Source organism: Coccinella septempunctata, chromosome 2 (assembly GCF_907165205.1).
Source record: "Coccinella septempunctata chromosome 2, icCocSept1.1, whole genome shotgun sequence".
NCBI lineage: Eukaryota > Metazoa > Arthropoda > Insecta > Coleoptera > Coccinellidae > Coccinella > Coccinella septempunctata.
Genome location: NC_058190.1, coordinates 4,594,893 through 4,621,734, shown reverse-complemented (window position 1 = coordinate 4,621,734; position 26,842 = coordinate 4,594,893). Strand labels below are relative to the sequence as shown.

Below are 26,842 nucleotides of genomic sequence, written 5' to 3'. Positions count from 1 at the left end.
TAAGTTTGAGTATTTGAAGCGTGAGGCTTTTTTTCAATAGAAGGTAGAACTGGTCAAAATGAAGCGTTTCACCAAAAATCACTTAAACAAAACTTTCAAAATGACAAAGTTGAAAAAAAAATTGAAAATGATTACTGAAATATAAACTTATACGACCATTGACCGTTTGTTAGCTGAATTATCGCAAAGCAGTGGGAAAAAACTCTCCTCATTCGACTATGTGGTTTCGTTAGATATTTACGTGGTAATGAAAATGGAATTATTCTCATTATTTCTTAGTAACTTACACGATTTTATGAAATGGCTAATTTCGATACCAACTGACAGAAGAGACTTAGGCCACAAGTGTAAAACATAGAATAATTCTTCAAAATCTCACCAACAAATCTAAATTATTCACGAATTTCTTCACAATGGGCATCACAATCTTCTTGTTCGAACATTCCAACAATCGTCAAAAAAAATGGGATGAAATGGGGAAACTGCCTCAATTTTCAAATTTTTTTTTCACGATACAACAATTATGATTCTCTCAAAAATGACCTGATGCACCTAATCTGATGAACTTGGTACTGAACCATTCATTTTTTCCAGCCATATGTTTATGTTTTGTTTCGTTTTTGCGATGCCGGTGTCACCTTCCACAGTCCCATACTTGAAATTCAATGGAATTTTGTCGAACTTCTAGGGGTTGTATCTCAGCCATCTTGGTATCTCTTATTTTCGAAGCGGGAAAAACAAAATCTAATCAGTGCATACACCATGTTTTTAGACATCTTAGCCACAACTAAGATTTTCTAAAAAATAGAATTTTCGTCTGATGAAGGAGTCTGATATAGACTCCGAAACGTTACAGAATTATAATTTCAACGTTATTTATTTTGAGTTCATTGTCAGGCAACAATTTTTTCTAGTTAATTTGCTCCTGACAAATTAGTGCAAGAATTTACGCAGGAGCAAATCGTTGATTTTATTTTTAATTGATTTTGTTTCAGAGATTGGGAGTGAAAACCCTAAAAAGTTTATGATTTAGAGATTTCTTGAGGAATTTGGTTCCATAAAATCTTCTTTGGAGCATGTCCCATACATGCACTATGCAATTCAAATCTGGTGAGTGCGGAGGTATTGGTAAATGTGGAATACCAAGCTCCTCGCGCGCATTCTCAACTATGGCTGCAACACTGTCTCCCTGAAGCTATATTCCAAAGTCGAAATATTATCACACTTTGGCTGACTTGGCATTTTCAGAAAACTCTTTTCAAATCGAAGCCGTTGATAAACTGACTTCATTTCAAAATAAGAACATTCATGAAGCGCTGTCAAAGAACCAAACTTCAGAAAAAAGGCGACCAGATTGACGAAATGTCTCATACTGATTTTTATTGGATCGTTTCAAGTTGTTATTGAGTTTTAAATGATTTTACAGCGATTTTCTCGAAGATTACATACTTTTAAAAACGATTGAATACGATATCCCGAACTCTTGTGGAGCAGTGTATATCACACCAGGCTAAGAATGGTCTCTTGTTAGATCATTTATTCATTTAGAAAATTTGGATATCTTGAGTTCTTATAAAAATGGGGAAAATATTTTAAAGAAACAGATTGGTTACAATCTTTCGATTTCACTCCAGTCTCTTCCTAATTACTTCGAACGGTCCTATTACTGTTATCTACCTATTACTTGCGAGCCGATTATTGTTACTTTCCATATGAAAGTTTTTTATTTTTTTTTATTTGTGCTTTCAGTAGTAGATTCCTTTGTCTCTCGTTGTTCTGTAAAAACATATTCCTGTCGTGAGTTACCTCGTTATCGTTTTTCAATTAGATGTCGCTTCATTGTTTCGAAATCAGGAATGTTATTATGAATTATATTTTTCGTCCATCTTGTTGTTCTTATTATACTATGTATCTACCTGGTTTTTATGAACTTGAAGTTTTTTCTTTTTGATTATATGATGCAAGATTTGTTTTTGATTACCTGACCATTGTAGCTTGTAAGTGTTTCTTACCTTAATTTATTATCCTTGTGTTTATACTTATTTGATGTTACTTGTAGCTTCGACTTGAAAATATGATCATCTCGAAACTAGTCGTCATCAAATAAAGATTGTGGGAAAAGAATGACATATTCTTGTTGAATCACGAACATTTATCTGTTCTTCAATTTATTTTTATTCGATTCTTTGAACTGCTACAAATGTGAATTTTTTTATCGACCAAGCACAAAATCACTTACTACGGGCTGTGGTCAAAATGCCGCTCCAAAATATTGACAGCCAGCATTCTGAGTCATCGATAGAATTTCAGAGAATTTGGATGCAAAGCTCGCTCAAGTAAAATATTTTGTTCGAAAGTATGAAAGTATTTCGAAGAACTGATGAGGAATAATGAACAGTTGTAAATCTTCAGGGATTACCTTTGCCCAAAATATCGACAGTGTATGAGTTTTGGTTTATGTTTATAATCGTAACTATATTTTTCTGACGGGATAAGTACCTTATCTCGTGAAATTATATGACTCCAGTCTTCAGTGAATGGAACCTACTATCCTTTCAGTAATTTTGAGTATGGTAAATCTTTTGTTATTCAGCAGGTATAGAGAGTTTAACTATTATAGTAAATTTCCATAACCTTTGCAACTTTACATTTCGAAAAAGGTGATGGTTCTTCACTTCTTCCTTCAGTATAAAAACGGCAACGAGCAGAGCAGTCGGTTGAATTTCCGAATTTGCGAATTTAAGTGTTCAGTTAGAGTGTTTCCTTACGAATTAAAAAAGTATCAGTGTTATATAAAAGTAAATCTATCTATATAGAATAAAATCTAACGCGAATAATAAAAAAATATATCGTGTTTATTGTCGATCAAAGATTCAAAAATGGACATGAATAGGAGATTATTCCAGGATTTTCCTCTGCATGAAACATGCCTTCATGGAACGTTCGAGTCCCTGAAAAAAATGGTGAAATCTGGCAAGTTTTTCATCGACTGCGAAAGTCCAACTGGCGTTACACCTATGGGAATAGTCGCAGTGAGATTATACGTATATCGGCCCCAGGATGTGGATTCAAGATCTGTTAGGGAATATGAAAGGAAAATCATATTCCTTCTGCAGAATGGTGCCAATCCGTTGAAGAAATGGTGCGGAGGAACTATAGCCGACCTGATATTTCAAGGAGGAAGTGAGTAGATCTATTCAAATTACTATACCACGAATGACAAACTTATCTATTTATAGTTGACTATCCTATGATGAAAAAAAAATCATTAATAATTCCTTCTTATACTCAAAGTGCCCTCACCTCGATAATAAAAGTCAATAGGAAAAATTTGAGGGAAATAGTAAAAGATATAAATAGATACACTAAATGTGACCAATTTTTTTATTTGAGAAACAAAACCGTGAAAAAAAAAATGAATGCCAATTAAGAGCATAAAAAAAGATACCAAAAATTCAAAGAACCCAACTCATGAAACTAAGTTGGACGCTACCTAATAAATATTTGGACGTTTGTAAAATGTAAAATAAAAGTATTCTTCATATTTTCTCGTATAATGCGCCGTTTTCTAGTAATTTGATGTTCAAAAATTGAAGAATATCTGTGAATTTTGAAAAATTGGGTACAGGGTGTCCGAGTTGAAGTGTCCCTATACCTTATTGTGAAAACTAAAGGAGCTAGAAAAAAAGGTTGAGAACAAAACTTGTGTGTAATCGATTAAATTTTCATTTTTTATAACTAACCTTAATACAAGGTGTTGATTATTTTGAGAAAAATGTATCTTTTAGTTGAATCTCCCTTTAAAATTGAAATAATTTGTTTTTATTGAGAGAGTACTGATTATGAGTAAAAGAGTATTTTGTCTTCCATTAGTCAATCAATATAATTAAATCCATCAAAAAAATCAAAGCTAGCAGCAACACTAATTAATAATTATCGTTGGTTCTTAAGGGAAAATGTACTTCTGCGTCCATATTTCTGAAACTATTCATATTACAGAAAAAGTTTAAATCAATTTTTTGCCCATTTTAACCTGCTCTACATGATGCACATGAAAAAAATATAGGTTGCCAATTGAAAAAATTAAATTTTGATTGAACTTCTATTTGAATTTTTAACTTTAATTTTTGAAGACCCATTTATCAGATTGCTAAAAAAAGAAATGTAACATATGAAACAATATGTTGACAAGAGTTGGACAAAATTTGGTTTTGATACATTCATTAGAAAAGTAGTATCAGCTATTTTAGTGAGCAACTAAAGCTGTCAAAATTTTAGGAAAAAGTCGAATATCTAAGAATCGGTGCTACATAAGACCATGGTTGTTAACCAAAGTTATATTAAAATTTGACAAGGAATTCAAAAATGCAATAATATACAGGGTGTTTCATTCAAAATAAGAAAGTTAATGCCAACAGGGAAAAACGCAGCAATCTGTATTAAGTTTCCACAATAAGGTATAGGGACACTTTAACTTGGACACCTTGTATTTTGGCCGAATACAACTCTGTTTAAAGATCCACTGATGACTGTCACAGATTTAGTTAGTTATTCTGCAGGATATTTTGTTTTTCAAGGGGTAGCACATTCCATTATGAAAACTTAAAAATGAATTTTTATCAGGGCCGAATCGGAGAAGAGTATGGGAAAAAATATTTCTTTTGACCTCAAGAATCTACTGTTAAAATATTTGTACGAGTCAAAGACTCACCCTGCATATAGGGTTTCCCACGGTGGGACGCCTACGGAGAACGGATCATGGATTCTTCTGAAAATTTGGTTACTAGGGTTTAGGGTTTACGCTTCTGATCTATCTGACTAAAATACTTTCAATATTGCGACGTTGCCGCTTTTACGAAAAATCAACTTTTTAACCTAACGAGAAAGAGGAAAATAAATGGCACATTACGGTCGTCTTTTTTCTAGAAATAGAAACTAATAATGCCATCAACTGCATTCCTCTATCTTCTTTTGTTTTTGAGTTATAGCCCAAAATTTAAACCTTAAGACATTTACGATGTACAGGACAAGTCAAATGAAAAATAGAAAAATCAATTTTCGGGAACATATTCTACGATGACATTAATCGAAAATCTAGTAGTAAACTTTTCGCTCAAACATAAAATTCTCAAATGCCACCACTTTTTTGGGTCTCCCAATAGAAGCAAGTTCTTTGTCATCCTCTTCAATCACAATCTATCTGATTGTGGAAATATTCAGCTGAAATATAAGTCTTTTAGATTCAGATGAAACATTATATAAATTCTCTTACATTGAATATGTTCGCTATCGTCTGACGTATTGTGGATTTTAGAATATCAGGGTATGACTATTTGAATGAGCGCACCTGAATTCTGAATAGCACTTCCTGAAACCCTCTGTCTCTTTTTTCAATCACTTTCGGCATTTTCGTAATAAAAATTGATATTAATTGTGGCAACGGCGTTATGACATTAACGACATTTCATGAGTGCCAACCTTACTATACTGCATTCAACATAATGTTATCAATGCATTAAGATGAACAGCCACAAATACGCGCCAGTTGTCCTACTAATTGTTTATTCATGTGAAATTTTTGTTCAAAGGTGAAGTTCATCTTGATTGAAACTTCCTTTAATTCCTTTTACTTATATTAATGAAAGATGGTTTTTGTTGAAGAATTTAACATTCTTCTAATTATCTGTTAATTACTTCGGGAGATACCCATTCCCAACCACTGCAACATATGCATTTCATCTTCGGGTTAATATTTTTGAAATCTACAACTGATGTAACTCAAACTTTAGCCAAAGAAGATAACGAACATTAACTCTCCTCAAGCTAGTGGATATTATGATATTATACTGATCTCTTGTATTTTCTATGCAAATAACTGGATTTAGTATACCTTCAATCAATTTGTATAAACTTCAATTATGTTCGTCACATATTTTCCGAAGAGATTCGGCATTGTGATAAAATACGTAATAACAGAATCTTTTACGTAGAACGGGCAACATAGCGTCCCAGCGAGCACAAAAACATCTCAGAGATGTTAAAAGTAAGAGATTTCGAGACATTGAACATCCACTGCGATGTTCTGTTTATACATGAATAGAACTTTTATAGAACAGCCAATGTCCGCCGCAGGCGGCTATTATATGAATGTCCCTGAGATGTCACAAAAAGAACTACTCAGAAGTTTTTTTGATAGCCTTTTCATGTACACAATAGAACATTTCTAAAGCGCTTTGCGCACACGAAATCGCTGTTTGTAAGACTTCATATGAAATTCTTTTGTGAGGCCTTTTTTTCTTTGATTTGAATGTTTGAGGATACCACATTCTATTTTAAATGAGCTACAAAGTTTTTAAATGGAATACAGAATACTATATAAGAATAAAAATATTTTAATGATACTCCAACAGGTACAAAAGGAAAAGAAATCACATTTCACATAAAAAATTGAACAACAAAAAACAATTGATAAATATTATATATTATACAGAAAAGGAGAATAAACAAAAAAATATATCACATTCAATAAAACAAACATAAAAAACCAAAGAGAAATATCACATTTAACATAAAAAAACCAGAAATAATAGAAAACAAACTGATTATAATATTAGATGTACCGAAAGGGAAAAAAAAAAATTATGAAAAATTTATTTTCCCTTCATTTTATCGTCCCTCCTCCTCTGGCTAATATGCCTAAACCAATCTTTGGCATTAAGTTCGAATACTTTCCTAGTGATTTGGAATTTTTTATGGATCACATCTACAAAATAAAAAGAACTCAAACAATTAATTCACAAAATATATGAAGGTTAAGATGATTTTTTCCAATTAAAATAACAGAGAAAATAGCTGCATGAAAGGATCTGGAAGATTTGAGTTGTATATAGCTCCTGAACAGGTTGATTTGCGAAACGATTTTATTTATTTAATTATTTGTACTGCTATTTAAAGATGAAACAATTTAAAGGAGTTTTCAAAAACAAGAACTTTTCTGGGACAATTTGAATTATTTTGTGATTCACAAGTGATGAATGATTATTATCATCGTCGGAAGAGTAATCTTACAATCTTGCAAAATATATCAACGGCAGAGATAGATTATCGAAATATGTTGAAATCCTCGATTATATGGCTTTAAACTTTATAAAGTTATTTCTTGAATAATTATAATAACCTTCCATATACCATTCGATTATTCCAACCAAAATTCAATGATCTCTTATACCTAGTCCCAAATACACAAATAATATTAACCACGCAGCGTGGATTATTTTGAGGTTATATGTATGTTTCTGGACATTATACTATACATTTAATTCATGTAATACTTACTTATTAATTGTATTTGGTTACTATGAAGAGATCGATCCTAAATTCACAATCAAAACCAACACAGAAGTGGTTAATATTATACAAATCACCAATCAACTTTCAACTCCGAACAGTCCACAGTCCAAACTACGAAGAAAGTGGAAATGGCGGCAAAATGAAATTGGTCAATTGTATATTGTTTATTTGGAATAAACCTCCCAAGGCAAACTATGCGACGGCAAGAGAAGATATCCACACGTTTACATTATTTTCAACTCGACAGTACCTCTCAGTAGGTAGACGAAGAAATGCCACAGATGGCACAGATCAGAACAAATAAAGATTTCCAATAGCCTTTGGAGACCTCTTTGGGAAGTGCATATTACGTTTCAAAGAAACATCCTCATGCCAACATTTTCGAAACATCCCAAAACATCCCTGGGATGTTTGTGCTCGCTGGGGTTGATTTAAAAACCAAAAATGTTTTGACAAGCGTCATAACCCCACATTTTCGTACTATACAGAGTGAAATGTGTCAAATTTCCATGGCCAACCGACTGCTAAAATAAAAGTGAATGGAGTATACGTTCTAGTTACAAAAACTTGAGAAAATTATTTCATGGCCAACCGACTGCTAAAATAAATGTGAATGGAGTATAGATTCGTGAACATAACGCTTTGTGAATCATTCTAATATTGTTTTTTATTTTCAGACCAATCAATGATACACTTGATGTTCAAGTATTTCGAAGATGTGGACACACCTCTGAATTCTTTCGGGCACACAGCGCTCATTTCGGCTATCCGAAGAGGATACTACAAAACTGCCGAAATTTTGTTGGGCATGAAAGCCGACGTCAACAAGGGATGCTTCGTTAAGGAGACACCTCTCCACCATGCAGCTTCTTCTGGCAGAGCAGATCTTTTCCATCTCCTGATAAAACATGGTGCAAGCATGGAGTTGAGGAGCGATTTGGGAGAAACTCCTCTTCATTCAGCTTGTTACCATGCGGAAGATGAGAAGATAATAAAGAAGTATATAGAGTGTGATCACAATTTGAACGCAACGGATAATGAAGGTTGCACACCGCTGCATAAACTCTTCATTAAATTCCCCGAAACATCGGCTGTGTCAGAAGAATTGGTGGAGGTGTTTCTGGACAGAGGAGCCGATTTGAATATCAAGGACTGCCGAGGACTGACCCCGCTCTCTTGGTGTATCAAGAAGAAAAATGCACCTGTAGCTTTGCTATTTCTCCGGAACGGTGCCAACTTAGATATTTCAGAAGAAGAAGCGGTGCCTGTTCTGAAATATCTAAGGGGGATTTTGTTAGAGGACACCCCGCTTGGACAGACCGTGCTCAAATATATCGCTCTGGAGATCTCGAAGGGCACCAAAATCAACAGAGCTCTGGAGGAATATTTGAGCCAGCAGGAAGGTGTAACTCAATATCTGACAAAATGTTACCGGGAAATAGAGAAGCTCAGGAAAAGAAAAATCAGGAACACCAGCGTCAATTATTGGAGGCTTCTAACGAAATCTGTAGCGGAGTTAGCAAGGTACGCTAATAACCCTTCAATAATTGGCGCAATGAGAAAATACAGAGTGGGGACTTATCCAATTTACGGTCGAGAGATCGCCTATAAGTTTGCCAAGGCAAAAAGGCGACAAAAACTTATGGCAGTTTCATCGGATATGTTCAACCGATATTGGGAGGGAAAAATGCCATCACTTTTTGTGAAAATGGTGACGGATCATCTCTCCATAAGCGACATGGAAAATGTTAAGACTGCCAGACAGTAATATAATTAATAATAATGTAATATATGTAAACACCTCATTGTAAATAACTATGTAAATACCTTATTGTAAATAACTATGTAAATAATTGTTAATATCAACCATTATGTAAATAATTATGTGAATACAGTTATGTAAATAATAATGTACCTAAATAACTATAAAATATTGTTAATAACTCTATATGTAAATACACCATTGTGAATAATTGATATATATTTTGTTATCCTTTCAGTCCAAGAGGCAGAGTCAAAAAAGTCTCTGAATTTATTGAGCCTGTTTTTTTCTCAGGTGATTACGATCATAATATACATACATAATAAACATCATAAACATAATAATACGACATAATAAAATCAATTTCTCAAAGCTGAAACTTTATAAACTTTTATTTTTTGGTATTTTAATCAAAACTATGATAGTCAGTCAACGTTCAATCGGAACACAGCTGGTCAGTCAGCTTCAATGTGCGTAGCGTCGTTTCTAAGGGTGCAATTCGTTTATTGAGCTTGAATTTTTTTTGACTACTACTTACTATATTATTAATAAATAAAATGGTCATTCAGCCATTCCGTAGAACAACAACTCTCAGTCAGTGGATGAGAAATTAAATTTATTAATAAATGCGACACATCCGTGTCGCAATTGTGCCTTAAAATCTCTGAAATAAAATTCGTTCGAAATCAACAGTGTACTCAACGGACGCAGGTATACGTACAGGTAAGAACTCATTGATTTCCGAACCTTTTCAACTAATAATAAAAGAATGATTACGCGCCTAAACAGAGAGGCACAGAATACAATAATAAGGATAAATTCAGATGCATACCACCCGCCGATATGAATATCAACAAGTGTTACGATCTGAATTGAACTAGCCAATTTGCCATCGTCAAGGCCCCCAAATGGAGTACGCTCCATCGAAGAATTTATTATTGTACCGCCGGCATCATGTCTGCCGTGATCTGAACGTGTTCCCAGACTCAATTTGTCATACGTCTGTTGTTCGCAAAGCGAATCGGCGTACTTAATTAGGGAAAATATGCTATTGTCTTCGTCTTAGTTTCTATCTGGAGGGGATTGAATCGGACACCGTTTCATATTGGGTGGCGCTCTGGGTGAATGTATAGTACCCAGTAGCAATTGCCAATATTGAATAAAGTTCCATCAATTCCAAACGTTCTCCATCGTGGAAAAATGCTATGTTGCTCTGATTAGGTCAAATGAGACCGAAACCATGGTCAGCATCTGCTTTTCTTCGATTGAGCGTACTCCATTTGGGGGCCTTGACGATGGCAAATTGGCTAGTTCAATTCAGATCGTAACACTTGTTGATATTCATATCGGCCGGTGGTATGCATCTGGATTTATCCTTATCATTTTCAACTAACTTTCATTTAATTCATTAAGGATAAAAAGATGTAAATAATCATCACATAATTCATCATCTGAATCTTCCATATCATTATTCTGACTATCGTGATCTGACACGTCAAGCTCAGGTGTTGCAGAATCTAAAAAATCAATAAATTCATTTAAAAAAATATTTTTGTGATTGTTTGATTCAGATGAGGATATTTCTGTAACAGTATTTTCTTGTTGATTAATAACATCCTGTACAAGTTCTGGTAATTGATCGCCTTCGAACCAAACAAACTCATATTTCTCATCCACCAATTTGCAGCCGTAGTCAGAAGGAGATTAGGAGATAGCTCCGTTGGAATTTGAGGGTGAGCATTACGCCAAATATTTGTATTGTAATGAAGCTCGCTCTTAAGAACTGCTGCATCAATTCTAACTGGCATGGTGACATACTCGACCCATCTACATTCCTTATTTTAATTTCAAAAGGATCGTTTGTGGTGCTTAGACATTTATACGTCTTTGAAAGTAAAACGAATCTTGCTTCGTCAATTGAAGGGTACAGGGAAAAAACCATTGATGTCAATTTTTGTCCGAAAATGAGTTAGACACACCATTCGATTCAGAATGAAAAGTAGTATATTATAGTACATTAAAACAGGCATGAAACTAGCTCAGTCATACGTTGAATCGCTTCCTAAGATTTACCGTGCAGGGAAAGAACTAAGTCATTTCATGTAATATGTAATGCACTCATTTTATGTATAATAATATTAATAATGTTCATTTCGAAAACAATAGTATTTAATTTGTCATATTTTAAATAATATGAACGGATTTTGAAGTTGAAAACGCGTTTTTCTCAGCTATAAGGAAAATTGACATCGATGGTTGTTTCCCTGTACCCTTCAATTGATTTTATATTTTTCAAGCCGTATAAACTGCAAACAAATTCTTGAACCTTATTGAACATATTATTCTGATTGATTTCATCTGCAAGTCCAAGGTCAGCGAATGTTTATTGAAAATCTTCGCTTTGATTCATTATCTGCAGAGGTAATTTTTACCTTTCTTGTAAAAAGCTGGGTTAAAATTACATCCAGTCAAATCATCCAGTCCAGGAAGAGCATAGCAAACAGAATTTCTCAATTTTCGATGCATTCTACTGACATTAATCATTCTTTGATGATTTCCAGTTCCAACTTCTATCTACGCGCATTGAAGCTGACTGACCAGCTGTTGACTGACTATCATAATTTTGATTAAAATACCAAAAAACAAAAGTTTATAAAGTTTCAGCCTTAATAAATTGATTATATTATGTCGGTGATCACGACATGTTTGACCGCGCACCGGAGGCACATATGTTCTAACATCCACTTGACTGACCGCAGCATTTTATTGTATATTATGATTGTAATCACCTGAGAAAAAACCAGGCTTAATAAATTCAGAGACTTTTTTTGGCTCTGCCTCTCCATCTATTTGAACAGTGCTTGAAAATATATGAATGGGTTTTGTATATATATATATATTTTTTTTTTGATAAACGGCATAATAATTTTTAACATCAAACAATAATTATAGCATATGTATGAAATAAAGTTTTAGTAGATGTTAGCGTAAACAGGGTACTATACGGAGGATGTATATATCTAGTTAGCCTAGACCAGTTCCATGCATAAAAAATATTACGTTACCATAGCAACCAACAATAACTCATTAAAAGTGTCAGTGCGAAGTTGGAGGTCAAAAAAGTAAACCACAGTTACGCAATAAATTAAAAGAAAGAAGATGTCCACCGAAATTGTGAAAATCGAAAAATTGGAGTATAGAGCCATCATCAAGTACCTGTATTTAAAAGGGTTAAGAGGTGAGCAAATTTGAATTGAATTACTAGAACACCTTCCTTATTCAATAGATTTAGCTCCATCCGACTATCTCTTTCCTTACTGAAAAAAAGTTTGAAAGGCCGTAAATTTTCTTGCAACGAGGAGGTAATAAAAGCTGTGGAGGTCTGGTTTGCAGAGCAAGAAGAAACATTATTTTGAGAGGTCTAGAGACATTGCAGGTTCGCTGTAATGAATGTATCCAATTAAGAGGAGAATATGTTGAGTAATAAAATATTTTGACATTGAAATTTTGTTTGGTTCAATAGTAGGCTAAGAATTTCTCAATATATCCTCGTACCTACAATTTGGCGTATGATTCAAGAGCTTAGGGAAAACCCCCAGTAAAAAAACACTTTCTCTCCGAGAATGTAGTGGATTGAAAGAAATGAAATTGTTTACGAAATGAGCTGAAATATTTTATATCGAAGGGCATCTTGCAGTGCAAAAAATGATCTTTTCTTCGACAAAAAGGAAAATCCAGTAAGTCTACTCCTATAGATAACAGAAACTTTTATCTGAAATAGAGATAAAACAAAAGCAGAAAAGGGTAAAATAATAAAATTAGATTCAGTATGTCAGATTTACCTAAAATGAATAACCCAATTCGAAAAAGATCCGAAAACTGCGGGTATATCCCTAAAACAATCATGAATGGGACAATCATGATTAACCTGATGATTTATGGTTTCTTCTGGTTCCCCGCATTCACAACTAGGGCTTTCAATTGAATTTCACCTTAAATGCATACTATTGCAACGTCCGTGACCTGTTCTTATACGATTCAGAATATACATATTTTCCTGGGAAGATCAAAAAATCAGAAACTCCAACTAATTCTTGGTTGGAAATAGTTCACCTATTCCATTCAGACAAATGTCCTTGTCCTTACATTCGAATGAAGAAAAGAGTTGGACCATAAAGGTTTACGCGACTTCAGTCTTGGAATCGTATTTTCTGGTATGTAGGACAGAATTGGAAATGAGTCGGGAAAGCATTGAGATTTATTTCAGGAATTCATAACCGTAGTCTGTCTACGAATATGAGGTACAATTTTTGAAAGAACTGGTAACCTTTGACTGGGTGAAGATCTAAAAGTTGCAGTTAAAAATTCTTATGGGAAAATTTAACAGTGCATCAATACTTTGCACATGATCACTATTAACCCAAATGGAGCAACAATATTCAGCAGCCGAAAAAACCAGAGCTAGGGCTGCCGTTCGAAGAGTAGCTGCATCAGCACCCCATGAAGTACCAGCTAGTTTATGCAGGATATTATTCCTAGTTTTTTTTTTTAACTTCAGACGCAAATTTTCAGAATGAGCTTTGAAATTCAACGAGGAATCCAGCTAACTCTTAGATATCGAGGATTGAAGTTATGTTCCAATAAAGAATTTTCAGAAACTATACCCAATTTTCTATATTTTCGATGATTATTCAAATGGAAACGCGGTTTTATTTGGGTTAGGACGCAAACGCCACTCGAAGAAGTTATTCCTCAAAATTTCTAAATCTGTAGATAGATTATTCTCTATGCATCTTGAATCAGGATAAAGGAATGCTAGAGCGATATCATCAACGTACAATAAATGTCTCAGAAGATGTAGTAGTTATATCACACAGATATATAAACTGAAAAAAAGAGGTGCTAAAACCGATCCTTGTGGAAGACCATTATTCAAAATTTTGAAATTGTTATCATCAACAAAAACACGAAACCTTCTATCTACTTGAAATCGGCGCATTATACGAGAAAATATGAAGAATACTTTTCTTTTACCAAACGTTCAAATATTCATCAGATAGCATCCAACTTAGTTTCAAGAGTTGGGTTCTTTGAAGTTTTGGTATTTTATGGTACGTAATGGTCATAATCAGAAAACTGGGAGACGTGGATGATATCTTGTGTTCGAAAAAGATTAATGAAAAACTATATTGCCAAATTCATTCCATTCGATAAAACCGTTTGTGAGATAAAATTATAAATAACATTTTTTTTTTGGGTTTTTCAACAACCTGTATTTTTTAAACAGAACCGATTCGGAAAAAATGGCAAGGGAAAAAATTGTATCTTTTGACCTCAAGAATCTACTGTTAAAATACTTGTACGTGTCAAAGACTCACCCAGTATTAACTTCAGGAATATCTTCCCACTGTACTTCTTCAGAATCCTCCAGTCTTGAAGGTTGACATTCTGAAAAATCCAACAATTACACTACATTACAATATAGTTACGAAAGACTACATACCTTCTGGAATAGATTGAGAAACTGCTCTTACCGTTTCTCCCAAAATATTTTTCCACTAAAGCTGATGCTGTTACTTAATGATGACTGTTAATAATGGGTTCAATAAATAAAGAAAGAAGGTGGACAATAAAATATATAGAATACATACCCTCCTTCTTGAATGATGTTTCATCACATGTTTCACCAAATTTTTCGTAGAAGAATAATATTTATGTCTTTCTCATTAATCAATAATGATGTTTTTGTGGATGGAAAAACAACACCGAATGCAGAAAGACAGTTTCTCTCTGTTCTAAATAATCACGCGGATTACTGATGGAAGTTTCAATCAAAACGGATTTTGAATTTAATTATTCAAGGATTCTAGATAATATATTCAAAATAAACTGAAATATTTTCTTCTGAAGGGGTTGCATCGTCTCATCCTGAAAATTGAAGAAAACGGATATATAAAATGGGACTCGATTTTCATTACAAAAAAAAAACCAGTATCATTACAGTAGGTACCTATTTAAATATTATATCATATTCTACGATAGGTACAAATAAATAGGAATATGGAAATAAAATATGAAAATCATTTCATAAATGTGATGGAAAAACCAAACAACCAAAAACTGTACTAGAACTTCGTTTTCCATGATATTGATTTATCAAATTAATGTTTGTATTATATGCAAAACAGAAGGAAGAAAACATTCGCGAAAATTCTGGAAAACTTATTTTCCGAAACTACCGGTAATTGAAATAACATGACTAATCATACAATTTCATGAGTTATATTACTTAAATTTCCCAAAAGAATCGTTATATTCTATAAACAGGGTGAGTCGTTGACTCATACAAATATTAACAGTAGATTATTGAAGCCAAAAAACACATTTTTCTTTCAACATATTTTTCGAATCGGCCCTGATAAAAAGATATAGCTATTTTAAGTTTTCATAATGAGCTATGCCACCCCTTGAAAAACAAAATTACCTTGGGAATAACTGACTGAATCTACGACACTACATATCTATGGATCTTTCAAACAGAGTTGTATTCAGCCAAAGTACCCAATTTTCAAAATTTCACAGATACTTTTTAATTTTTGAACGTCAAATTACTCGAAAACGGCGCATTATATGAGAAAATTTGAGGAATACTTTTATTTCAAGCGTCCAACTTAGTTTCAAGAGTTGGGTTTTTTGAATTTTTGGTATTTGTATGGTACGTTATGGTCATAATAAGAAAACTGGAAGACGTGGGTGATATCTTGTGTTCGAAAAAGATTCATAAAATAAGTGAAAAACTATTTTCCAAAATTCATAGAATTCAATAAAGCTGTTTATGGGATATAACTATAAAAATAACATTTTTTTATGGTTCCTTTTGACCTCAAGAATCAACTATTGAAATATCGACATCCCGACTCGTAGGTCGGGATTGAAAATATAATAATTCTTTGGCCCTCCTAAGCCTTCGTACTATTTCGATAATCCGGATTTTCTCTTGTTCATGACTGAATTCAATTTTTATTCGATTTAGAATATGGAGAAAAAGTCATTCTTTCCCTACAATCTTGATTTGATGACGACTAGTTTCAAAACCTTCAAAATGGTCTCATTTTCAATTCAAATCTACAAGTATCAACAAATCAAAACACAAGAAAAAAATTTAAAGGTAAAAAACACTTACATACAAGCTACAATGGTCAGGTAATAAAAAACAAATCTTGCGTCATATAATCAAAAAGAAAAAACTTCAAGTTCAGAGCAACCAGGCAGATAGTATAATAAGAACAACAAGATTGACAAAAAATACAATTCATAATAACATTCCTGAATTTAAAACAATGAAGCGACATCTGATTGAAAAACAAAATAACAAGATAACTCAAGACAGCAATATATTTTTACAGAACAACTAGAGACAAAGGAATCTACTACTAAAAAAACAAATAAAAAAGAATAAAAAACTAAATTTAGCCTATAAAGACTCTTCAATTATATTTGATTATATTTGAATGTTCCTACAGTTGACAATACTACACAGATTAATAAACCAAATACCTAGATCTTTTAGGTTCATCAATAATTTTTCTTATAAAATAGGCAAAATTTTCAGACCTTTTGTAAATATATCCTTCAAAACTATGTAACAACACTTTGAACAATAGATTATTGAATTATAAGGATAAAGTTGAATCTGTGGATCGTAGTGGTGTCTATATACCAATTCTCATGCAATTCTTGTGATGCATTTTAAATAGGACGAACTTTCAGAAGTTTTGAAAGGAACTCATTTGATATTCTCATTTTGATATGCATCTAGTTGATTGTAATCATACCTTCAACCAAGACACTAATTTTAAAATAATACACCAGGATAAGAATGGTCTCTTGTTAGATAATTTAGAAAATTTGGAGATCTTAGGGACTTATAAATGAGGAAAATATTTTAAATAACTAGATTGGTTACGATTTTACGATTTCACTTCAGTCTAAGTATTCTTCATTACTGCTATACCTACCTATTACTTGCGAGCCGATTATTGTTACTTTCTATATGAAAGTTTTTTATTCTTTTTTAATTGTGCTTCAGTAGAAGATTCCTTTGTCTCTCGTTGTTCTGTAAAAACATATTCCTGTCGTGAGTTACCTCGTTATCGTTTTTCAATTAGATGTCGCTTCATTGTTTCAAAATCAGGAATGTTATTATGAATTATATTTTTCGTCCACCTTGTTGTTCTTATTATACTATCTGACTGGTTGTTATGAAATTGAAATTTTTTCTTTTAGTTTATATGACGCAAGATTTGTTTTTGATTATCTGACCATTGTAGCTTGTAAGTGTTCTTTACCTTAATTTATTATCCTTGTGTTTAAATCTATTTGATGTTACTTGTAGCTTTGACTTGAAAATGGGATCATTCTGGAGGTCTCGAAACTAGTCGTAATCAAATAAAGATTGTGGGAAGAGAATGACATACTCTTGATGAATCACGCACATTTATCTTTCTATTTTTATTCGATTCTTTGAACTGCTACACATGTGAATTTTTTATAGACCAAGCTCAAAATCACAGACTAGGCTGTAGTCAAAATGCCGCTCCAAAATATTGACAGCCAGCTTTCTGAGTCATCGATAGAATTTCAGAGAATTTGGATGCAAAGCTCGCTCAGGTAAAATATTTTGTTCGAAAGTATGAAAGTATTTCCAAGAACTGATGAGGAATAATGAACCGTTGTAAATTTTCAGGGATTACCTATGCCCAAAATATCGAAAGTGTATGAGTTTTGGTCCACGTTTATGACCGTAACTGTATTTTTCTGACGAGATAAGTACCTTATCTAGTGAAATTATATGACTCCAGTCTTCAGTGAATGGAACCTACTATCCTTTCAGTAATTTTGAGTATGGTAAATCTTTTGTTATTCAGCAGGTATAGAAAGTTTAACTATTATAGTAAATTTCCATAACCTTCGCAACTTTACATTTCGAAAATATTGGTGGTTCTTCACTTCTTCCTTCAGTATAAAAACGGCAACGAGCAGAGCAGTCCGTTTAATTTTCGAATTTGCGAATTTAAGTGTTCAGTTAGAGTGTTTCCGTACGAGTTAAGAAAGTATTAGTGTTTTACAAAAGTTAAATCTATATAGAATAATATCTAACGCGAATAATAATAAAATATATCTTGTTTATTGTCGATCAAAAATTCAAAAATGGACATGAATAGGAGATTATTCCAGGATTTTCCTCTGCATGAAACATGCCTTCATGGAACGTTCGAGTCCCTGAAAAAAATGGTGAAATCTGGCAAGTTTTTCATCGACTGCGAAAGTCCAACTGGCGTTACACCTATGGGAATAGTTGCAGTGAGATTATACGTATATCGACCCCAGGATGTGGATTCAAGATCTGTTAGGGAATATGAAAGGAAAATCATATTCCTTCTGCAGAATGGTGCCAATCCGTTGAAGAAATGGTGCGGAGGAACTATAGCCGACCTGATATTTCAAGGAGGAAGTGAGTAGATCTATTCAAATTACTATACCACGAATGACAAACATATCTATTTATAGTTGACTATCCTATGATTAAAAAAAAAATCATCAATAATTCCTTCTTATACTCAAAGTGCCCTCATCTCGATAATAGAAGTCAATAGGAAAAATAGGGTAAAAGTAAAAGATATAAATAGATATGGGTACACTAAGTGTGACCAATGTTTTTATTTGGGAAACAAAAACAATACCGTGAATAGAAATAAATGCTTCATCCCATTAAGAGCATGAAAAATATACCAAAAATTCAAAGAACCCAATAAAAAATAAGGAAGTTATTCAGCTTCATTGAAAATTACAATTTCCCAATTTTCCCTCATAACTCAAAATCTATGACCGTTAGGCTGGATCTGTTTTCAGATTTGGAATAGGAAGGAAAAAAGAGCTAGAGAATGTGTCATCCGTTTTCTTCTAGCTGCTATAGTTCTCGAGATCCCTTCAGTAGACAACGAATTTTGCCCACCCTGTACAGTGATAAAAAGATATAGTCATTTTTTAAGTTTTCATAATGAGCTGTGCCACCCCTGGAGAAACAAAATTGCCTTAAGAATAACAAGCTAAATCTATGACACTACACATTTGTCAATCTTTTAAACAGAGTTGTATTCAGCCAAAGTAGCTAATCGATACTTTTCGATTTTTGAACATCAAATTACTCGAAAACGGCGCATTATACGAGAGAATATGAAGAATACTCTTATTTTAAAAAACGTTCAAATATTCATTATATAGCGCCCAAGAGTTAGGTTCTTTAAATTTTTGGTATTTTCATGGTACGTAATGACCATAATCGGAAAACTGGAAGACGTGGGTGATATCTTGTGTTCGAAAAAGATTCAACATATAAATGAAAAACTATATTCCGAAATTCATTTCATTCGATAAAACCGTTTGTGAGATAGAACTGAAAATAACATTTTTTTTTGGGGTTTTTCAACAACCTGTATCTTTTAAACCGAGCCGATTCGGAAAAATTGTAAAGGATAAAAGTGTTTCTTTTGACCTAAAGAATCTACTGCTGAAATATCTGTACGAGTCAAAGACTCACCCTGTATAGAAAAATTCAAAAATATTTCTACACATCTTGACATGAGTCCACAATCCACCTTGATGACCTCATTTTACAGTTTCCGTTTGTCGCATTCTTATATCGGGACACCAAGTAGATTCGTGAACATAACGCTCTGTGAATCATTCTTATATTGTTTTTTATTTTCAGACCAATCAATGATACACTTGATGTTCAAGTATTTCGAAGACGTGGACACACCTCTGAATTCTTTCGGGCACACAGCGCTCATTTCGGCTATACGAAGAGGATTCTACAAAACTGCCGAAATTTTGTTGGGCTTGAAAGCCGACGTCAACAAGGGATGTGGAGACACCTCTCCACCATGCAGCTTCTTCTGGCAGAGCAGATGTTTTCCATCTACTGATGAAACATGGGGCAAGCATGGAGTTGAGGAGCGATCTGGGAGAAACTCCTCTTCATTCAGCTTGTTACCATGCGGAAGATGAGGAGATAATAAAGATGTATATAGAGTGTGATCACAATTTGAACGCAACCGATAATGAAGGTTGCACGCCGCTGCATAAACTCTTCATTAAATTCCCCGAAACATCGGCTGTGTCAGAAGAATTGGTGGAGGTGTTTCTGGACAGAGGAGCCGATTTGAATCTCAAGGACTGCCGAGGATTGTCCCCACTCTCTTGGTGTATCAAGAAGAAAAATGCACCTGTAGCTTTGATATTTCTCCGGAACGGTGCCAACTTAGATATTACAGAACAAGAAGCGGTGCCTGTTCTGAAATATCTAAGAAGGATTTTGTTAGAGGACACCCCGCTTGGACAGACCGTGCTCAAATATATAGCTCTGGAGATCTCGAAGGGCACCAAAATCAACAGAGCTCTGGAGGAATATTTGAGCCAGCAGGAAGGTGTAACTCAATATCTGACAAAATGTTACCGGGAAATAGAGAAGCTCAGGAAGAGAAAAATCAGGAACACCAGCGTCAATTATTGGAGGCTTCTAACGAAATCTGTAGCGGAGTTAGCAAGGTACGCTAATAACCCTTCAATAATTGGCGCAATGAGAAAATACCGAGTGGGGACTTATCCAATTTACGGTCGAGAGATCGCCTATAAGTTTGCCAAGGCAAAAAGGCGACAAAAACTTATGGCAGTTTCATCGGATATGTTCAACCGATATTGGGAGGGAAAAATGCCATCACCTTTTCTGAAAATGGTAACGGACCATCTTTCTATAACCGACATGGAAAATGTTAAGACTGCCGGACAATAATATTATTCATAATAATATAACATATGTAAATACCTTATTGTAAATAACTATGTAAATAATTGTTAATATAAACCTCTATGTAAATAATTATGTGAATACAGTTATGTGAATTATTATGTACCTAAATAACTATGAAATATTGTAAATACACCATTGTGAATAATTGATATATATTTTGTTATCCTTTTAGTCCAAGAGGCAGAGTCAAAAAAGTCTCTGAATTTATTAAGCCTGGTTTTTTCTCAGGTGATTACAATCATAACATACAATAAAATGCTGCGGTCAGTCAAGAGGATGTTAGGCTGAAATTTATAATTTTTTGTTTTTTGGTATTTTAATCAAAATTATGATAGTCAGTCAACGTCCAATCGGAACACAGCTGATCAGTCACCTTCAATGTGCGTAGAGTCGTTTCTAAGGGTGCAATTCGTTTATTGAGCTCGAATTTTTTTTAAATACTACTTACTATATTATTAATAAATAAAATGGTCAGTCAGCCATTCCGTAGAACAACGCCCCTCAGTCAGTGGATAAGAAATTGAATTTATTAATAAATGTTATTATCATAATCATTCAAAGTAACGCATTTAATCTAATAAGGCACTTACGTGTCGCAATTGTGCCTTAAAATCTCTGAAATAAAATTCGTTCGAAATCAACAGTGTACTCAACGGACGCAGGTATACGCACAGGTGAGAACTCATTGATTTCCGAATTTTCAACTAATAATAAAAGAATGATCACGCCTAAACAGAGAGGCACTGAATACAATAATAAGGATAAATTCAGATGCATACCACCCGCCGATATGAATATCAACAAGTGTTACGATCTGAATTGAACTAGCCAATTTGCCATCGTCAAGGCCCCCAAATGGAGTACGCTCCATCGAAGAATTTATTATTGTACCGCTGGCACCTGTCTGCCGTGATCTGAACGTGTTCCCAGACTTCTCAATTCGTCATACGTCTGTTGTTCGCAAAGCGAATCGACGTACTTAATTAGGAAAATATGGGACATATGCTTTTGTCTTCGTCTTGGTTTCTATCTGGAGGGGATTGAATCGGACACCGTTTCATATTGGGTGGCGCTCTGGGTAAATGTATAGTACCTAGTAGCACTTGCCAATATTGAATAAAGTTCCATCAATTCCAAACGTTCTCCCTCGTGGAAAAATGCTATGTTGCCCTGATGAGGTCAAATGAGACCGAAACCATGGTCAGGTCAGCATCTGCTTTTCTTCGACGGAGCGTACTCCATTTGGGGGCCTTGACGATGGCAAATTGTCTAGTTCAATTCAGATCGTAACACTTGTTGATATTCATATCGGCGGGTGGTATGCATCTGAATTTATCCTTATTATTTTCCACCAATATTCATTTAATTCAATAAGGATAAAAAGCTGTAAATAATCATCACATAATTCAACATCTGAATCTTCCATATCATTATTCTGACTATCGTGATCTGACACGTCAAGCTCAGGTGTTGCAGAATCTAAAAAATCAATAAATTCATTAAAAAAAATATTTTTGTGATTGTTCAATTCAGATAAGGACATTTCTGTAACAGTATTTTCTTGTAAAGGTTGAATAATAACATCCTGTACAAGTTCTGGTAATTGATGGCCTTTGAACCAATCAAACTCATATTTCTCATCCACCAATTTGCAGCCGTAGTCAGTAGGAGATAGCCCCGTTGTAATTTGAGCGTGAGCATTACGCCAAATATTTGTAATGAAGCTCTTAAGAACTGCTGCATAAGGAATGTAGATGTCGAGTATGCCAATGGTGGCATACTCGACAGATCTACATTCCTTATTTTAATTTCAAAAGGATCGTTTGTGGTGCTTAGACATTTATACGTCTTTGAAAGTAAAACGAATCTTGCTTCGTCAATTGAAGGGTACAGGGAAAAAACCATTGATGTCAATTTTTGTCCGAAAATGAGTTAGACACACCATTCGATTCAGAATGAAAAGTAGTATATTATAGTACATTAAAACAGGCATGAAACTAGCTCAGTCATACGTTGAATCGCTTCCGAAGATTTACCGTGCAGGGAAAGAACTAACGATGTCGCTCGATATATGGAAAGTAAAATCTCACTTTCTCATATAATGCACTCATTTTATGTTTAATAATATTAATAATGTTCACTTCGAGAACAATAGTATTTAATTTGTCATATTTCAAATAATATTTGAAGTTGAAAACGCGTTTTTCTCAGCTATAAGGAAAATTGACATCGATGGTTGTTTCCCTGTACCCTTCAATTGATTTTATTTTTTTCAAGCCGTATAACAAATTCTTGAACCTTATTGAACATATTATTCTGGTTGATTTCATCTGCAAGTCCAAGGTCAGCGAATGTTTATTGAAAATCTTCGCTCTGCAGTATCTGCAGAGGTTTTTTTTTACCTTTCTTGTAAAAAGCTGGGTTGAAATTACATCCAGTCAAAGCATCCAGTCCAGGAAGAGCATTGCAAACAGAATTTCTCAATTTTTAATGCATTCTACTGACGTTAATCATCCTTTGATGATTTCCAGTCCAACTTTTACTACGCGCATTGAAGCTGACTGACCAGCTGTTGACTGACTATCATAATTTTGATTGAAATACCAAAAAACAAAAGTTTATAAAGTTTCAGCCTTAAGAAATTGATTTTATTATGTCGGTGATCACGACATGTTTGACCGCGCACCAGAGGCACATGTTCTAACATCCACTTGACTGACCGCAGCATTTTGTTGTATATTATGATTGTAATCACCTGAGAAAAAATCAGGCTTAATAAATTCAGAGACTTTTTTTGGCTCTGCCTCTCCGTCTATTTAAACAGTGCTTGAAAAGGTTTTGTATATATATATATATTTTTTTTTTGATAAACGGCGTAATAATTTTTAACATCAAACAATAATTTTAGCATATGTATGAAATAAAGTTTTAGAAGATGTTAGCGTAAACAGGGTACTATACGAGGATGTATATATCTAGTTAGCCTAGACCAGTTCCATGCATAAAAAAATATTACGTTACCATAGAAACCAACAATAACTCATTAAAAGTGTCAGTGTGAAGTTTGAGGTAAAAAAAAACCACTGTTACGCAATAAATTATAAGAAAGAAGATGTCCACCGAAAAATTGGAGTATCGAGCCATCATCAAGTACCTGTATTTAAAAGGTTTAAGAGGTAAGAAGATTTATAAAGATATGCTTAATACCCTTTTGGTGATCAATATCCTTAGTATGCGACCATGAAAAATTGCTGCAAGCTTCAAAAGTGGTAAATTTTCCATTGAAGATGATGACCGATCGGGAAGGCCAGTTTCTGTGTCAGTCCCCGAAAATATCAATGCAGTTCATGACATGATTTTATCAGACCGTCTAATTGCGCTAAAACAGATATCTGAAGAACTAAATATTTCATACCTTAGCGTTCATCATCTAGTTCACGTCAATTTGGACATGAGAAAAATTGCTGCAAAATGGACCCCCTAATGTTTGAATGTTGACCAAAAGCGTGCAAAGGTAGAAGCATAGCGTTCGATCTGTGTTCGATTTGAAAACGATGTAGATTTCTTAAGCCGAATTGTTACTATGGATGAAACTCGGGTACATTTCTACGATCCAGAAACAAAGTAACAATCGATGGAATGGCGACACTCTGGTTCTCCAAGACCTGAGAAGTTTCGTGTCCAAAAATCTGCTGGGAAAGTTCTTGCTTAAGTATTTTGGGATTGCTATGGAGTAATCATGATTTATTTTTTGGATAAGGGTAGAACAATAACCGGAAATTTCTATTCGACATAACTGTCCACTCGACGGGAAAAAATTAAAGAGAAAAGGCGCGGAAAGCTATCCAAAGGTGTTCTGTTTTTGCAGGACAACGCCCCTGCACACAAATCTCATGTTGCCATGCAAAAAAATCGTGATTGAGTGTTTTAATTACTAGAACACCCATCTTATTCAATAGACTTAGCTCCATCCGACTATCTCTTTCCTCAACTAAAAAAAAGTTTGAAAGGTCGTAAATTTTCTTCCAACGAGGAGGTAATAAAAGCTGTGGAGGTCTCGTTTGCAGAGCAAGAAGAAACAATACTTTGAGAGGTCTAGAGACGTTGCAGGTTCGCTGTAATGAATGTCTCCAATAAAGAGGTGAATATGTTGAGTAAAATAAAATATTTTGACATTGAAATTTTATTTGGTTCAATAGTAGGCTAAGAATTTCTCAATTTATCATCGTACCTACAATTTGGCGTGTGATTCAAGACCTTAGGAAAAACCCCCAGTAAAAAACACTTTCTCTCCGAGAATGTAGTAAGAAATGAAATTGAAATGAGCTGAAATATTTTATATCGAAGGGCATCTTGCAGTGCAAAAAATGATCCTTTCTTCGACAAAAAGGAAAATTCTTATGGGAAGATTTAGCAGTGCATCAATACTTTGCACATGATCACTATTAACCCAAATGGGGCAACAATATTTAGCAGCCGAAAAAACCAGAGCTAGGGCTGCCGTTCGAAGAGTAGCTGCATCAGCACCCCATGAAGTAAGAGCTAGTTTATGCAGGATATTATTCCTAGTTTTTTTTTTTAACTTCAGACGCAAATTTTCAGAATGAGCTTTGAAATTCAACGAAGAATCCAGCTAACTCCTAGATATCTAGGATTAAAGTTATGTTCCAATAAAGAATTTTCGAAAACCATACTCAATTTTCTATATTTTTGATGATTATTCAAATGGAAACGCGGTTTTATTTGGGTTAGGACGCAAACGCCACTCGAAGAAGTTATTCCTCAAAATTTCTAAATCTGTAGATATATTATTTTTTATGCATCTTAAATCAGGATGAAGGAATGCTAGAGCGATATCATCAACGTACAATAAATGTCTCAGAAGATGTAGTGGTTATATCACACAGATATATAAAATGAAAAAAAGAGGTACTGAAACCGATCCTTGTGGAAGACCATTATTCAAAATTTTGAAATTATTATCATCAACAACAATACGAAACCTTCTATTTACTCGAAAACGGCGCATTATACGAGAAAATATGAAGAATACTTGTATTTTACAAAACGTTCAAATATTCATCAGATAGCATCCAACTTGGTTTAAGGAGTTGGGTTATTTGAAGTTTTGGTATATTATGGTACGTAATGGTCATAATAATAAGAAAACTGGAAGACGTGGGTGATATCTTGTGTTCGAAAAAGATTCATAAAATAAGTGAAAAACTATTTTCCGAAATTCATGGAATTCAATAAAGCTGTTTGTGAGATAGAACTATAAAAATAACATTTTGTTATGGTTTTTCAACAGCATGTATCTATCTTTTGAACCAAGCCGATTCGGAAAAAAACGGTAAAGAAAAAAAGTGTTCCTTTTGACCTCAAGAATCAACTATTGAAATATCGAGATCCCGACTCATAAGTCGGGATTGAAAATATAATAATTCTTTGGCTCTCCTAAGCCTTCGTACTTTTTCGATAATCCGGATTTCCTCTTGTTCACGTAGGTATAGCAGTAATGAGGAATACTTAGACAGAAGTGAAATCGTAAAATCGTAACCAATCTGTTTATTTAAAATATTTTCCTCATATTTTCTAAATTATCTAACAAGAAACCATTCTAATCCTGGTGTAATATTTTAAAATTAGGAATCTACTACTGAAAGCACAATTAAAAAAGAATAAAAAACTTTCATATAGAAAGTAACAATAATCGGCTCGCAAGTAATAGGTAGCTATTACTTGCGAGCCGATTATTGTTACTTTCTATATGAAAGTTTTTTATTCTTTTTTAATTGTGCTTTCAGTAGTAGATTCCTTTGTCTCTCGTTGTTCTGTAAAAACATATTCCTCTCGTG

At 33.9% G+C, this 26,842-nt stretch overlaps 2 protein-coding genes and 1 long non-coding RNA gene across 3 annotated transcripts; 2 read left to right on the top strand and 1 right to left on the bottom strand.

Annotated features, from left to right (window-relative positions):
• The first annotated feature begins 2,073 nt into the window (after positions 1–2,073).
• Positions 2,074–9,118, top strand: LOC123308798 (ankyrin repeat, PH and SEC7 domain containing protein secG-like). The gene is made up of 3 exons (XM_044891651.1): positions 2,074–2,573; positions 2,907–3,183; positions 8,028–9,118. Exons 1-3 carry the CDS (start codon positions 2,538–2,540, stop codon positions 9,116–9,118), a joined length of 1,404 nt encoding a protein of 467 aa, XP_044747586.1. The 5' UTR covers positions 2,074–2,537.
• Positions 9,119–14,418: 5,300 nt separating this feature from the next.
• LOC123308823 lies at positions 14,419–16,876 on the bottom strand. The gene is made up of 3 exons (XR_006537170.1): positions 16,296–16,876; positions 14,616–15,040; positions 14,419–14,560 (listed from the first exon to the last, which is right to left on the bottom strand). It is a non-coding gene; the product is annotated as an uncharacterized LOC123308823 (long non-coding RNA).
• A 1,081-nt stretch (positions 16,877–17,957) lies between these two features.
• Positions 17,958–20,182, top strand: LOC123308795. Its single transcript, XM_044891633.1, has 3 exons — positions 17,958–18,019; positions 18,350–18,626; positions 19,884–20,182. Exons 1-3 carry the CDS (start codon positions 17,984–17,986, stop codon positions 20,180–20,182), a joined length of 612 nt encoding a protein of 203 aa, XP_044747568.1. The 5' UTR covers positions 17,958–17,983.
• Positions 20,183–26,842: the final 6,660 nt, after the last annotated feature.

Coding starts and splice junctions, on each gene's coding strand:
- LOC123308798 (XM_044891651.1), top strand. CDS start 2,538: ATGGAACCTACTATCCTTTCAGTAATTTTGAGTATG. Junction 2,574..2,906: donor TTTCAGTAATTTTGAGTATG/GTAAATCTTTTG, acceptor AGATTATTCCAG/GATTTTCCTCTGCATGAAAC. Junction 3,184..8,027: donor CCTGATATTTCAAGGAGGAA/GTGAGTAGATCT, acceptor TTTTATTTTCAG/ACCAATCAATGATACACTTG.
- LOC123308795 (XM_044891633.1), top strand. CDS start 17,984: ATGGAACCTACTATCCTTTCAGTAATTTTGAGTATG. Junction 18,020..18,349: donor TTTCAGTAATTTTGAGTATG/GTAAATCTTTTG, acceptor AGATTATTCCAG/GATTTTCCTCTGCATGAAAC. Junction 18,627..19,883: donor CCTGATATTTCAAGGAGGAA/GTGAGTAGATCT, acceptor TTTTATTTTCAG/ACCAATCAATGATACACTTG.